The 15,220-nt window shown below is 46.2% G+C and overlaps 1 protein-coding gene across 4 annotated transcripts in view; it reads left to right on the forward strand.

Annotated features, from left to right (window-relative positions):
* LOC121458982 (NGFI-A-binding protein 1) overlaps positions 1-13,983 on the forward strand; it is a 37,808-nt gene extending 23,825 nt beyond the window's left edge. For 2 of the 4 annotated variants that reach the window (XM_041668430.1, XM_041668431.1), the window contains exons 5-8: positions 5,734-5,823; positions 7,604-7,763; positions 10,571-10,687; positions 13,138-13,983. In XM_041668430.1, coding sequence (XP_041524364.1) covers positions 5,734-5,823; positions 7,604-7,763; positions 10,571-10,687; positions 13,138-13,226 — 456 coding nt within the window. In that variant the 3' untranslated portion in view covers positions 13,227-13,983. The remainder of the gene's footprint in view (positions 1-5,733; positions 5,824-7,603; positions 7,764-10,570; positions 10,688-13,137) is intronic. The other 2 variants (XM_041668432.1, XM_041668433.1) reach the window with 2 other exon arrangements.
* Positions 13,984-15,220: the final 1,237 nt, after the last annotated feature.

Below are 15,220 nucleotides of genomic sequence, written 5' to 3' on the forward strand. Positions count from 1 at the left end.
CAGTATTGCCTTTTCCTGTGAAAGTTCTAATCCTTCCCAATAAGCCCAGTGACTAACTAGCTCAACTCTCTTTAGATAGAGCTCGCATGAACACTAGACTCCTAATTTGTTCCTAGAAACAAGTGGAGACCTTAGCTTGAATTTAGGACGGTGATTCACTTTTTACCATTTCTCATTGTTGTTCATTTTGCTTAGTTTTGTAAAGGCACTGAGGAATTGTCGTCAGCCTCTTCGGTGTGTCCTGTGCACACACACGGTGTGTGTGTCGTGACGTGTTTCACGGTCTGTGGTCCGGCATTGTCCTAGCCTGGTTCTGCTCTAAGTCATGGTTAGGGGTTGTCTCTGCCCCTGTGCTTCTGGAAGCTGCTCCTGGGGTGGGGAGGACCGACTGTCATGGATCTGCTTCCTGTAACACTTCACTGAGTAGTGATGCCTTGGGAGAGCCTGTCTTCCACAGGCAACTCGGAGAGGGAGGCTGTGGCATAGGATAACGTATGAATGGGGCCACCTAGGGAGGTGTCATCTGAGCTGGTTTTAAAGAAGGTAGGAATGCCAGTGGGTATTCAGGGTGGCATTGTAAAGACCAACCGGCATGGGGGAGACATGCTCAGAAAAACAGTAGATAGAATTGTCTAGAGGCATGGCCGATGCAGGGGACCTCGTAATGAAACCTGAAACCAGAGAGGCTTTAGAACTCTTGGAGCCTCTCACGTTAGCCAACTTCTTTGTGCTTCTCAATTTATTCCTTATTTGAAGATAGTATCATAAAAATAGACGGTGGACAGAGTCCTAGTTGCTTAAGCCCAAAGTAATGCAGCAGCTACTTCTCTCCCTCCCTCTGTTCCAAAATCTCCTCCAGCCACCAGGAAGCGCACGCGCAAGTTGTTCCTTCATTCCCGTGTTTTATAAACAGACTATTTCTGCAGTGAACGACAAGGACAAAAGTGTGATGTCCGGCAGATAAAAGTGACATCAGAGGAATTTGACGTGCTAAGGGAGGAAGCGGTTCTGCTGCCGTTATCAGTGTCTCGGGGTGCCACGTCAGATGGTGCTGTGTACAGGCGCAGTCAGATCCGTACTTATTGCTGACTCCTGGGTCCTGATCTGCACATGAAGGGTCGGGTGGAATAAATCTTAAATACTCATACCCCGACTTTCCTCCCCGGAGAACATAGTGTCATCCCATAACAAAAGCTGTATTAGATTTTTCTCAGGCATAAACATACTCTCTGTAGACCTATCTATCTCTTGTCCTTCGCTGGTATGCTGCCTTACAAGGTATGGGAGACATTAAAATATGTAGAGTTTGAGCCTTATTTCTTCAATTTTGAGATTAAATGAGATAATTACAGAGAGAGAGAGACCCTTCCCACCTAGGTGAGCCTAGGCGGGAGGGGGCACCAGGGAAGTGGGCCTCCAGGGAAAGCCCCTCCCCAAGCCCTGCGAGTTAGAAAGTCAGGCTTGGAAACACCTGCAGCAGTCAGCAGCTGCATGAAGCCAGCCCACCTTTAGCTAAACTGAGAATGAATTGTGTGTTCATGTTCTTATTTTTCACTAGGGACCCCAGAGCACCTAGCTGCGGGACAGTCGTAACAATGATGGTTTTCTAATTCAGGCTGTCATATGCCAGTCACCGCCTGACATCTGTGACAAACCTTCTTGTGTGCATACAAGCATTTATGACGTCTGCTTGACAGCCACGGCGGACCCAGAGTTGCCATGTTGCTGTCCAGGGGCCAGCGTCGGGGTTTCCAGCCTGTGTCTTACACCTGAGCCTTAGGCAGTACCTTTCTGGGTGGCGATGAGCCCTCGCAGAACACCTCAACGGCGCAGGAAAGCTCCGTTGGGCTTAGAACTGCCCTGTCCGTGTTTGTAAAGGGAACGTGTACGGAACTGGTGGTCTCTGAAGAAGAGGAATGGCCGTTACTGTTTCCTAATCCAAGGATGACTGGGAAACAGCTGTAACTTTTCGGTAGAAAATGGTAGCCACAGAATATATTTATATCGAAGGGAGCACTGTGTAATACTCCGCCTGCTTAGAATGAGTTCAGAAGGTATGTTGGGGAGATAGAGTATACCTGTAAAAGTCAGTCTGACTTATTTATGCTCTGCCTGTGAACAGGGTAAGATGGCTTGACAGCCAACCATAGAATATGAAGAGTCAGGAGCCAGAATCCCTGGCCTGCTTTAAACTATAAAATACTGGTTAAAACTAGAGTCGGTTGGTAGCATTTCTTCCTGGTTTAAGAACACGTGAGGTTCCCTGGACAAACTATCATTATCTCCAGTACTGACAGAGTCACTGGAGCTTCTTAGAAAGGGAGGCGGAGCACAGTCCCCACCCTTGATGGCCGCCGACTGTGTGGATGGACTCTCTGCTGTGCATCTTTTCCCTGTTAGTTTTCTTCCACCAGAGCTGCTAGGAAAAGGGCAGAGATACCCCGTCCCTGTGGAGGAGAGTACAGAAGCAGCTGAGTGGAATGAATTTGAATTTCTTAGCGGAGCCCAGAAAGTCAGAGAACTGGGTCCGGAAACAGCTGCCCACCGCTCCAGGGGGCCCGGCGGGGCCGGGGTCAGCATGCCCACCTACACCTACACGGTGGCCGCGCTTCTGGAAAGAAAGCTGGCGAGCCTGAAGTATAGGCAGAAGCCGTGCAATCTGCTCTTCATCCAGGAAGCGTGAATAGAGAAAAGGGGGAAACACAACGGGGTTAGGAACATCTGCCGCCCCACGTCACTCCAAGACAGCTGGGCAGTGCTTCCAACAGCCCCGCTGGTGCTTGGCGGGAGAGATGGAGACCCGTGAGGGCATCGACGGAAGCGGTGAGGCTAATTAGGGCAGGAACAGCCTTCCAAACGTAGATATTATTCTCTCAGTGCTGAGGCCCGGAGTCTCGTCACCAAGGGAACGCTGTGAATTATGGCAGCAGCCAGCAATGTGACAGGGAGATAAATGGCTCATAGCATGGTACAGCTGGTGCCTGGAAAGACAGCTGTAGAGACTCAGAGGAAGTCCTGCGCCAAACCCAGAGAAGGAGACCAAGGACCAAGGCTCCTCTACCAGTGCGCCAGTGTGTGTGTGGGGGGGTGTTTGGGGGGGTGGGGGTGGGGAGGCTTCTCCCTTTCATTTCTCCTCACACATTCCAGATAGCTTCTTTCTCATTGTTCAGGACAAAGCACTACCCGCTTCCCAGAAAGCTTTCTCTGCATTTTGAGGGCCCCTCCCCAGCCTTGCTGTATTATTCTCATGGCTGAACAGTCCTGACCATGATGGCGCTCTCTGCCAAGATTTGCCATCTGCATTAGTTCATTTAATGCCCATAGCTCTTCCCCCCCTGAGCCCGCCAAACAGGTAATGTAATCTCTGTGGAAACATTGGGAACGCCGAGAATAATGAGGTTGACTTGCTGAGACCACACATCTGGTCCTTGCAGAAGACCGGCTAGCTTCTTCCTCCTTCACAAGCCTCCTCCAACAGCGTTTGAGATGTGGGGGCATCCGGGGCATGAGCAGCTCCACCCACAGCCTGCTGCTGAGCTGGTAACTGGAGTCTCCAGTCCCGACCTCACCCCTTCATTCAGACTCCCTGTGCCTGGTTTGTGTGCAGGAAGTCTTGCCTCTTGACTGAGTCCAACCAATCTCTAGTTCTCTCTTAAGTGATGCCTGGCCCTGCAGCCTTGCTTGAAGCAGAAGTTCCACGTAGTGCCAGACCTCTGCTCTGTCTTCAGCATAGGCATCAGCTAATCTCAGCTGTGCGTCGTGTGGCCTTAATCAGGTCTTCGGGGCGTGTCTGTCGGTGGCTTCTCTATAGGAAGGAGAATATTTACTCCATTTGAGATGAGGTTCAGATGTTGCTCGGGCCCCACAGAATCCAGCTGTGAGTTTCTAGCCTTCCTGCCGCTCTCTTCCTTACGGCTTGTCTTACAGAAGCCACAGTAAACCGGTGCTGTGCAGCCTGGCAGGTTCGCCTTCAGGCCTCTACACGAGTCACCATCTTTTCCTGAAGCGCTCTCATCTCTTAAGCTCCAGGCCCTCCAGGGAGCCTCCTGGGTGTTCTGGGTCTCTGTCCAATAGGTGTTTCTGGATTTCCCCTGTGTTTTCCACCAGTGTGCACCCCTGCCCATACCCAGGACTTTCTTGCTGGTTATAGAGTTTGTAGTTCCCACTTGTTGCAAGGAGCCACTCGCTGCTTGTTGGTTCCTGACCGCCCGGCTAGCTTAGACCCAAAATAATCGCACAGAAACCATATTATTTAAATCATTGCTTGACCCATTATCTCTAGCTTCTTATTGGCTAACTCTTACATATTAATTTAACCCATTTCTACTCATCTGTATATTGCTATATGACTGTGGCTTACCAGGTAAGGTTTTCAGCTTCTGTCTCCAGTGGTGGCTCCATGCCTTCTTTCTGACTCCGCCCTTCTTTCTCCCAGCATTCAGTTTAGTTTTCCCTGCCTACCTAAGTTCTGCCTTGCTATAGGTCCAAAACAGTTTCTTTATTCATTAATGGTAATCACAGCACGCAGAGGGAACTCCCACATCACCCACTCATCCTCGTATAGCTATACTGTGTAAATATCTCTAAAACATGTTTCCCCCCCCTCTATATAACTGGAATGGTATGTCACCTACATTGGGCTGTTTTATTTTGATTAAGCCCAGTAGCTTTTTACTTGGATTGTCTAAATGGCAAAAAAAAAAAAAAGGAATTTCATGTATAATTCCTACGTGCCAAACACTGACCTGAGTATTTTCTATGCGTTTTTGTTCCTCTGAAAATGATGATATAAATTAGCCTCACGACTGCCAGAGCATCCCTCCTACAGATGGAGCAGTATACCCGGGACAAAATGGTCTGCTTTGCCATAGCAGCAAGAACAATAGGATTAGGTTTCATACCAGGGACAACCCCAGCTGTAAGGATGGTGTTTCCAAGATGTCTTCATGTGAGGAGTGTATGGGTTGAACCTAGGCTCGGAGCGAGTGTCTGCAACTGTGGACTGCAGGAAACCAAGCATCGTTTCTGAGGCTAAGTAGAAAATGCTGTGAACCATAAGATAACAGATACTTGGGGCTGGAAAGATGGCTCAGTGGTTAAGAGCATTGCCCGCTCTTCCAAAGGTTCTGAGTTCAATTCCTGGCAACCACATGGTGGCTCACAACCATCTGTAATGAGATCTGGTGCCCTCTTCTGGCCTGCAGGCAGACACACAGACAGAATATTGTATACATAATAAATAAATAAATATTTAAAAAAAAACAGATACTTACATTATGATTTACAACAGTAGTGAAATTACAGCTGTGAAGTAGCCATGATGACAATTTTATAGGTGAGGGTTACTACAACCTGAGGAACCGTGTTAAAGGGTCGCGGTATTAGGAAGGTTTGGAATCACCGCAAATGGTGGCAGAGGATGTCCTGATGAAGGGTTCCTTCTTCCTCATGATGGTTTTCCTACTGGCTCGTTGAACCCATAGGAAAGTACTGTTTCCATGGAAATAGTTCCCAGCGCTTCATAAAACCAGAGTCCCCTTGGCAGTGCTGGTGGCCGTGATGATGGCTGGCGTTTCCCATCTTGTTCACCCGTGGCCGACTGTAGCGAGTGAGGCGTGGTAGCCGATGACCCACGCACTCTACAGCCGCATTAGATCATTTACCACTGCAGTGTTATTTTTCTTTGTGTGCTAACAAAGTCTAAACACCCAGGCCCTGTGATCTGCCCCGCAGGACGGATTTCCAGATTTCCAGGAATCTGTGCAGACGCTCTTCCAGCAGGCCAGAGCCAAGAGCGAGGAGCTTGCGGCGCTCAGTACTCAGGTAACCCCACAGTGGATGCCTTGGGGGAGACGGCTGTAGGCTGGAAGAGAGGGGGCCGCTTCAGCCGGCTTCACGTTGAGGTTTTAGAGGGTTGAGTTTGTTTCTGGTTATTGTTAAAATGTCTTCTCCGCAGCCATCTCGGTAAGGTGGCGGAAACAGCTTGGTTTCGTTTGGTTCATGAACAAAGTCTGGTAATATATTCCTTTCTTAGAGGAAATAAGACATTCTTGTAGCATTGCGGGGAAGCAGCCAGTCTCACCATGACCATGTACAGCACAATTCTGAGGTGAAATCACACAAGATCTCAGTAACATATTGTCAACATTGTGACTCTTACCTCATTTCAAGCCTTACTGAAGGATTGTTAAATTAGTGGGGTAGCTTACTGATTTCTGTATATATGTGAGGGGCGCATGTTTGTGTGCACACCTGTCTGTGGAGGCCAGAGGAAAGCCGTGAGTGTCCTTCCTCAGGATCCACCCACCTTGGTTTTTTGAGGTGGGATCTTGTTTACTGCCTGCTAAGCCCCAGGGATCCACCCATCTCTGCCTCCCCAGTGCTGGGATCGTAGTGCATGCCCGGGTTTGAATATGGCTTCTCAGGCTTGTTCAGCTAGCGCTGTGCTGCACGAACCCTCCCCCTGCTTCCAAATTCTAGTAAATTGTTAACTCTGTATGTACTCAGAAACAGGTATTTCCAAAGTCCGTGTGTGACTGCCCCTTGTTGACGCCGGGGATGTTTGTATCCCTGTAGTATTGCCAAACCTGTCCCGGGGAGACGGAGGGATCCCTTGCCTCTTCCCGCGCGAAGCTACCTGCTGAAATGTCAGACTGTTCACCGGCTGACATCGCAAGTGAAATGAAGTTATTGTTACCTTCGGCTTGGTTTGTGCACGTTTAGAAAAGCGTGGACAGTCTTCCTGGTTACCTAATTCATTATGTGCTCCATCTATTGATTTTTAAAATTGTGAATCATGGCTTTGGTAACCAATTTTACATAGCAGAATCCTTATAGTGCTTTTATGTAACATGGTCATGAATCACTTCTGCATTTTGACTATGGCTTCCTTGGCAAATGTCGTAGATACACTACTTTGAATATCACTCGCAAGTCAATTAGAACAGTACCTAAGAAAGGGGCTTTGAAACTCATGCGGATACGACTTCCTGTGTCACACACCAGCCTTGTGTTTTAAACATGTCCCTCTGTGCTGGCTGGGGCGCTGCTGCTTCTGACTGGGCGGAGGCAGAGAGCCTTGCTGGCAAGGAGGCCTCTCTGCATACTCTGCATTGTTTAATTTTGGTGGGAGGTGTGTCTGTCTTGTTCTTCTAGACGGGCGTTTTTACACTTTCTCTCCTCCAAGCAGGAGTCTGGGTAGCGCCAAATCCTAAAATAAAATGCCAGAATTTCACCCTATGTTCAAAGTAGGTGATAGCAGATGTTGCTGGTGCTCTTGGGTATTTTTTTTTTTTTTTTGAAGAAAGGGAAATCCTTTAAAAGACCCAGGACCTTGGAAAACAAAGTGAAGGGTGAAAGTTCTATTGTTTCTGAGCTTACATGGGACTCTCTTTATGGGACAGAAGAGAAACCTTTTGAAGCTCAATATCTCACAGGACACAGACATTTATTCCTATTTAGGGAGACAAGCATACCATAGAAAGTGTGATCTCATTTTAATAAATACTAAATACATTTGCTGGCGTCTCAAATTGGCGTCTTTAAGCCGTTAGGAAATCTAGACCGCTGCAGTTACTGGTTTTGTTTCGGCTTTATTTTCTAGCAGGCTGAGAAGGGGATGGCCAAGCAGATGGAGCTCCTGTGTGCCCAGGCCGGCTACGAGAGGCTGCAGCAGGAGAGGAGACTGGCGGCAGGGCTCTACAGGCAGAGCTCCGGAGAGCGCAGCCCAGACGGTCTGCCCTCCGATGGCTCTGATGGACAAGGTGGGCCTCAGCGGCGGTGACCTGGCCTCCCAAGTCAGCGCCACGCGCCTTTCCAAGAGAAAGGGGGAGGAGGATGGATTAGAGCTAAATCAATATTGTGAGGGGATTACTTTATCTCTGTGAAAATCTGTTTTAGCTAGTTCCTTTTCAAAGGAAATTATTCATCCTGTTTACCTTCGTTTCTGAAGTCCTCAAGTTTTATTATTCCTGTATTATAGTTTGCACATGTGTCTTGGAGAGGCTTAGTCAGGATGCAGATGCGAACAATTAGGCCACTTCTCAAAGAAACAGTTCCCATCAAAGACCATACTTAGATGGACTCTGTTCCCTTGTTTTGCCAGGCATTGAATCTAGGACCTTCCACTGAGGTACACCCTCGCCTTTTCAAAATGATCAAAACATCTTTCTTTAAATTTCAAAAACCAATTTGTCCAAAATATAGTAGTATTTATTTCCTAAGAAGACTTGGTTATCTCTAAAACACACAGAACACCAGTCCATGTCAGAGAGCCTGGTGGATTGTGAGTATTTTCACAGTGAAAATTCTTTTACTTTTCTCATGTCCCCAGCGTGAAGACAATCCCAAGTCATTGTTATCCCTTTGTTCAGAGGATTTTTTTGAAGTGGTTTTCTGTATGCCAGGCATGCCTCTAAGCCCAGAAGGCATAGAAACTCAAAAGATATCCTTGTTCATGTGCAGCTTAGCTTCGAGTAGAGAAGCATGCCGTGTCAACCTATAAATAGGTCCTGCAGTTTCAAATATCACCGTATAGTATGTTGAAGGAAAACAGTGTTTCCAAGTTGTCTTGTTTTATGTGGTGTTCACTTTCTAGCAAGTGGTTACCACTGCTGGTAACTCCTTCTCATGTAAGAATCCATCTTTTCTTTTATTTATTTATTTTGGTTTTTCGAGACAGGGTTTCTCTGTGGTTTTGGAGCCTGTCCTGGAACTAGCTCTTGTAGACCAGGCTGGTCTCGAACTCACAGAGATCCGCCTGCCTCTGCCTCCCGAGTGCTGGGATTAAAGGCGTGCGCCACCAACCGCCCGGCTAGAACCCATCTTTTAAAAGATGGTTCAAGTCCATATAAAGGAACAGGTTTTGATGAGGCATTTTGGGAAGATGGTGTTCTTATTTGCCCTACTCCCCCAGTGCCTTCCTCCCTCCCACACCCCCTTTCATGTCACGTGTATGGCATTACCCTCTTCTCCCCTCGCCCTCCCCTAAAATCCCTTCTTCCCAGCTCATTGTCCCCTTTCTAGTCTTTCTAGTTTCGTCACACACACACACACACACACACACACACACACACACACACACACTAGGTTCAACGTACAAAAGAAAATGTGCTGTTTGTCTTTCTGAATGTGGTTTATTTCACTTAACATAATGTATAATGATTCCCATTCCATCTGCGTTCCTGCAAGGGTTGTCATTTTGCTCTTCTTTGTGGAAGAACACAACTCTGTGCGCATCTGTGCCTCGTGGTCCTTACCGTTAATCCGCTGGTGCACATCTGGGCCGGGCTGTTGCCTTAGCTATTACGAGCCGTGCAGCAATAACCAAGCGTGTGCATATCTCAGTGGCAGAATTTCTGCCATCCTGGCAGGTGTATACACAGGAGTGGTATAGCTAGATTATGTGGCCGTCGTGTTGGGTTTTGAGACCCCTCCCCGCTGGTTTCCATTGGTGTGGCAGTACCAGTGTAGGCTCTCACCAGGCAGGAGTAGGGATCTTCTTGCCCCGCCACATCCCCTCTGGCATTGGTTGGCTTCTGTTTTCTCAATGTTAGCCATCCTAACTGGGGTGAAGAGAATATCAAAGCAATTTTAATTTTAGTATGTTTTTATGTGATAGCCGAGAATGTTGGGCAGGTTTTCAAATATTTGGGGAGCATGCATGTGTATTTCTTTTTTTTTTCAGAGTTATCTAATCATTTCATTAATACAGTTACTATTTGGAAGGTTAGCGGTTTTCGTGACTAATTTTTCTGCACTCCCTTATATGTCCTAGATATTAATCCCTTGTATGATGTGTCTTGCCAAGGATTTTTTTTTCCCATCCAAACAAGAATAGCATGTTAGCAAGCATTCTCTAGCGATGGGATGAAATATTGCCCCCTAGATCATGACACAAGAGTAAAAGAAAGATTTTCTTTCTAAAACATGACAAAAATGTGTTAGCTGAGGTCTTGTTTAACTTCTCTGACCCTTCTTAGTAGCTAAGAACTAACAGTTAAGCAAACACAATTAAGAAAGATTTGATGGAGCTGAGTTTATGACCCTAGAGTGGCTTACAGAGGGATATCAATTTTCTGTGATGATAACGTAATAATTTATAAAGCATTTTGCTAATTATTTTTCCACGGATTGTGCTTAAAAACAGAACAAAACTCTAATTGGCCTGAAGCCGTCTCTGGCTCTCTTTTTACCTGGTGGTTTGGTAACAGCATGCTTGGGTACATGGTCCCAGCGTTCAGGATAATGGCTACAAGGGAGCTGTGTTTACAGTGCTTGACGGTGTCTGGAAATGTCCCTCTCCTGTTAGATTCATCTTAGATACCCCAACGGTTGTACACTTCTGGTGCTAGCTTTCAGGTCTCGCCATTTTCCTCGGAAGTGGGTATTTCAGATGTCTCTTCCCAGTTAGCATACGTGCTTCAGGGTCTTGTGACCCGTTCCTTTCTTCGTAAGGTCTGCTCCGGCAATTTGTGAGCCTTTATCTACAAAGTCAACAGAAAACGAACCAAACCCACTGGGAATGTTTTAATCGTTGCTTCGTTTCCCTTTCCTTTCTTCCTTCCGTTAGGGGAAAGACCTTTGAATCTCCGAATGCCTAACGTACAGAACCGGCAGCCCCATCATTTTGTGGTCGATGGGGAGCTGAGCAGACTTTACTCCAGCGAGGGGAAGTCCCACTCGTCAGGTGAGAATGCAGTCTGCTGTCAGAGAAAGCCTGGATGGCGTTCCCTTAGCTCTGCTCTCCCCGTCCTGTCCCCGCTGAACACGTCAGTCCCCAGTGGAAATTATAGATCGCCAGAACGTTAGCCAGCCTCTTTGAGAATTACGGTGTTTATAGGGGATGACAGGGAAGAGTCGTAGAGTTGAGACTACTGGCTAGCCTCTGTATGGGTGGCAACTTGGAGGCGGTCTAAGCTGGGTGATAATGGTTACGATGAGTTGGACTGGCTCTATTGGCTGACAGTTCTGTGACGGGACACAGGTGGGCTCCGCATCCCTTCTCGGGCCGAGAAAGCCTTGTTACCAGAACCTGACTTTTGGTGCAGAAGCATTTTAGGGTGAAGGTTTCTGGTATTTACGCAAGTAAAATGAATCTTACAGCATCCATTAGTAGATGCCAGCACCATGTAAGAGAATCTGGTATCATTTAGCCTTTGAATAAAAGTAACATTAGGGATCAGTTGAGCGCAGTCACTGAATTTAGGGACAGGGAAGCTGAGAGTGGATAGGACAGTTAAGTAGGTGGGGAAGCTGAGGGCGGATAGGACAGTTGAGTCGGCGGGAACACGGCTTTAGAGCTGATGGTGGATTAAGAATTGTCTAGGAAGTCTGTCGAGAGTCTGCGTCTTCCTGTTCATGTGCCTGGGAGCAGATGCTTCCAGAAAAGCTTGACGTCTAGATACTGGTCTGTACCTTATGCCCATCAGTCCTTGCTCTCCCTGACTGTCAAAGATAGCAAGTGAAACCCTCCCAAAAAGACAGCAAATTGGTCTCCTCTTCTCATCGCTATGAAAAACCAACTCTTCTTTCAAGTTCTTAACAAACTAACATGTTTTCTACAAAGTCATACTGCTTCAAAGACCCTCCGTAAAAGACATGCTGCAATACATTGATCATTCTTGCCTCACCACGATGACACCTTAGTGTCTCTGCTCTATGAAGATTTAGTGAAGCTGGGATTTTACATAGAACAGAACAAAGCAATACCTAAAAAAGAATTGTTGCTTTTTTTAAGATGTAAGTTTAGTCTTAATTTTTTTTTTATTTTTTGAGAATTTCCTAAAATATATTGACCATACCCTTCCCCTCCCACAATTTCTTCCATTTTGTCCCCACCTCATTACTCAGCGAACTTCATGATTTTTATCTTAAAAAGTAAACCTACTCCCACTCCTACGCCTTCACAGAACAACAACAACAAAACCATGAAGTCTGATTCATGTTGGGCAGTGACTCCTGAGCATGGGACCTGTCCCCGAGTGTGGTTCATATGTACCGCGTGTCAGTCCGTTGAGGAATCTTTTCCTTAAGGAAAATGAGTAGAAATGACACACATTCCCTGTGACCCAGAGTTTGTTCTCCCTGCTTCTCATGAGGTTTGCCTGTAAAGTGGGTATCCACAGGATCATTGTAAGCCATAACCAAGAGCATGTGAGCCGTCCCGCTGGTAAAAAAATCAAAGGACTGTGGTTGTTCTTCCTACCCCTCAGTGCAAGTTAAATCCTTTTCTGTGTAGAGAGGCTTGCAGACCGTGAGTTATCTCCCCGTGTTCACATGGGGTAGGTGTGTTGGTTCCCTTTGTATAGCCCTCTTAAGGGATGTGTGTGTGTGCTTTATGTGTGTGTATTAGTTCACATGTTTGCACATATGTAATGTATATATGTGTGTTTGTTTGTGTGTGTGTGTATCTCCAAGTATTAGTACATTATGTAAAGACCACACTTCACATTTAGTGGTCTCCATTGTTAAAATAACTATTAATAAAACTCCATGGAATCTTTGCTTAGGAAAGTAAACTTTTCATTCTTTATTCCCACTTGATTCCCCAGTTTAGAATGCCATTGGACATCTAGATGTAGTTTCGTATTTAAAATTGAAGATGTATTTCGACGACAATTTGTATGTGACCTGTTTGATTCTAGGTACTGACCACAGTGCAGTGGGCATTTTAGAAGGGTCTGTTTATTCATATACATTTCCTGGTTACCCCTCCTGCTCTGTGGTGATACTTTGCTCATTTTATAGGAAAGGACATGAAGGTTCAGCTGGTAACTCACTGATTTATAGCTAGCAGTTGATGTAGTTGGGGGTTAAATGGAACTGTGGTTTGTTTTCGTTTGCTTCATTTTTTTGTTTGTTTTTCGTAAGACAGGGTCTAGTTTTGTGGTCCTGGCTGGCTAGCTGCTCTCCATGTAGCCCAGGCTGACCTGCAACTTAAAGCAGTCCTCCTGCCTCAGCCTCCTGGGAATGGCCTAGGAATACATCACTACCATGTTCAGCCAAAACCCATGCTTTTAACCACGAGTCTGTAAATAAAATTCCATGTAGAATTTCACAATTATTATTAGTCAGTACTATTTGCTGTGAGATGCGAGGCTTTAATAACCTGACTCTTTCTGGTTCTGTTGGATGCAGAGAGCCTTGGCATCTTAAAAGACTATCCTCACTCCGCTTTCCCCTTGGAAAAGAAAACCATTAAGACGGAGCCCGAAGACCCAAGATAGCTGAGACTCTCCCACTGCTCTCTGCAAACGGCAGCGGATTCAAGGATAATGCTCCATCATAGAATAAGCCTTAATAACCACTGTTGCCTCATTCAGCTCAAACAGATCACAGCCAAAGCATAAGAACTCACACAGTCTGTGGAAACCAGGACAAAGCAACAGCCACAGAGGAGGAAATCAAGAGAGCGTTGCGATGTAATAAACACTGACCGTTACCTTTCTCTGTAAGTTGTTCGTATGGAGAGGCTCGATATTGTAAGCATCTGCTATTTAAGAGTGTACAACGTGTCTTGTGTAATTTATAGAAGCAAATCTAGGTGTTGAAACCTTTTGTCTAAACCTTAGGTCTAATAGATGTGGATACCCATTCTTTTTACTTGAAATTCTGTCTAAACGTATTTACGGTAAATGTCCCCCATCCACGTTTTGGATTCGTGCAGTCGTACGGAGAAAGCCTAAGCAACGTAGCGATGGGCACGGTGGCAGTGACGGGAGAGAGATGGAAGGCAACTACTCGGTTTACACCAAGGAAGAGGCTGTGTACTGACTGCTTGATTAAAATTGATGTTGGTTCGTGGGAAATGTGTAGCTGGTTTATGACAGGCGCTCGAGATGTAAGAAAGCAGGACAGACAGCTTGAAATAAATGAGCTAACTCTGCGAGCCCTGACGTAAACATTGGTGTTTCCGAATACGCTGAGTAAATTAAGGCATAGTAAGTTAACCCTCCGTGTGATAAAGATGGCGACCTGGGTGAATCGGCATGGCGTATGTGTCTTGTTTTTAGTTCTGTGGTAGATCACGGCTGTAATAAACACTGGCCCCCACTCCGCTCTACGGAACCCCCGCTGACCGCGTGTCCCCTGAGATGGCTGCACCCCAGTCTCTAACCACTGTCACCGTCGCTTTCCCTTGTGACCTGCAGAAGAGGGTCACAGTAGGAGATGCCAGGAAGCAGCTTTCGGGCCTTCAGATGGCTTCTCTCCCTTCCTACGGGTTCCCACGGGACCAGGGCGTTTTGCCCACTGCAGAAGTCTCTTACGGACCTCGGCCTCTGTGCTACCCCGACGCTGATTGTCGTGGTTTCCCCACACACTTTGTGGAGAGCGAGCGTGAGAGCGGATGAATAGAACGTCCAGGTTTTAATATTAGCCACAGCACTGGCCAGTAGTAGCCCAGTACTTTCATGAACCACTTCCTGTATTCTGTAATCTATTTTGAGAAATGTATGGGGTCCTGTTTTTAAAAAAAAAACAAAAACAAAAAACTTGTGTCTTACATTTCAGGATTGTAGATTTTAACATGCAGGTCTTAGGAGATGAAATCTTCCAGCTGGCATTGGTCTGTCTCTCCGAGGCCTAGACCCTGCATCTTTGGCTCTAGAAGTAGGTTTCCTTGAGTAACGTTTTTTTCTGACTTCCAAGCTTAGAGATAAAGAAGCACAAAAATAAAAAAGTTCAGTAGAATACAGTTTTTATTTTATAAACACTAACGTATTAAACTTGCTATACATTAAAGCAAATATAATATATATTTTTATTTGAACGGTGTATATAAATTAGATGTTATAACTAGTGATTTTTTTTTTCATTTGGGTTAAGATATTTTCACTGAACAAGGTCAATTGGTTACCTCAGTATTACAGCCAATATAACCCCAGGGACCATTTCTCCCCAGGTCTGTATTATCTTTCTTGTGTGAATTCTGAACTTTTTGTGATTCTTAAAACTGTTGATGAGAAGAGATGAGTGCACTTTGCTTCCTGTGGCAATAAAGACTTCTGTGCCTCACGGGTCTATGCCTAGAACCTTCCATCAACCGTGACGCTGCCCACTCGCCTCGCCTACAGCGTGTCAGGGCACAAGGTAACATCTTTTTTCTTCCCGTGACGCTGGGGGCTGAACACACAGGCCTCACACATGGACCAGGGTTCTACTACTAAGTGATAGGCCCAGCACCTGTTCTACATTTTTCTTCTGAGACAGGATTACTAAC

Source organism: Microtus oregoni, unplaced genomic scaffold, assembly GCF_018167655.1.
Source record: "Microtus oregoni isolate MIOR12 unplaced genomic scaffold, Mior012 000018F_ref0000195, whole genome shotgun sequence".
Classification (NCBI taxonomy): domain Eukaryota; kingdom Metazoa; phylum Chordata; class Mammalia; order Rodentia; family Cricetidae; genus Microtus; species Microtus oregoni.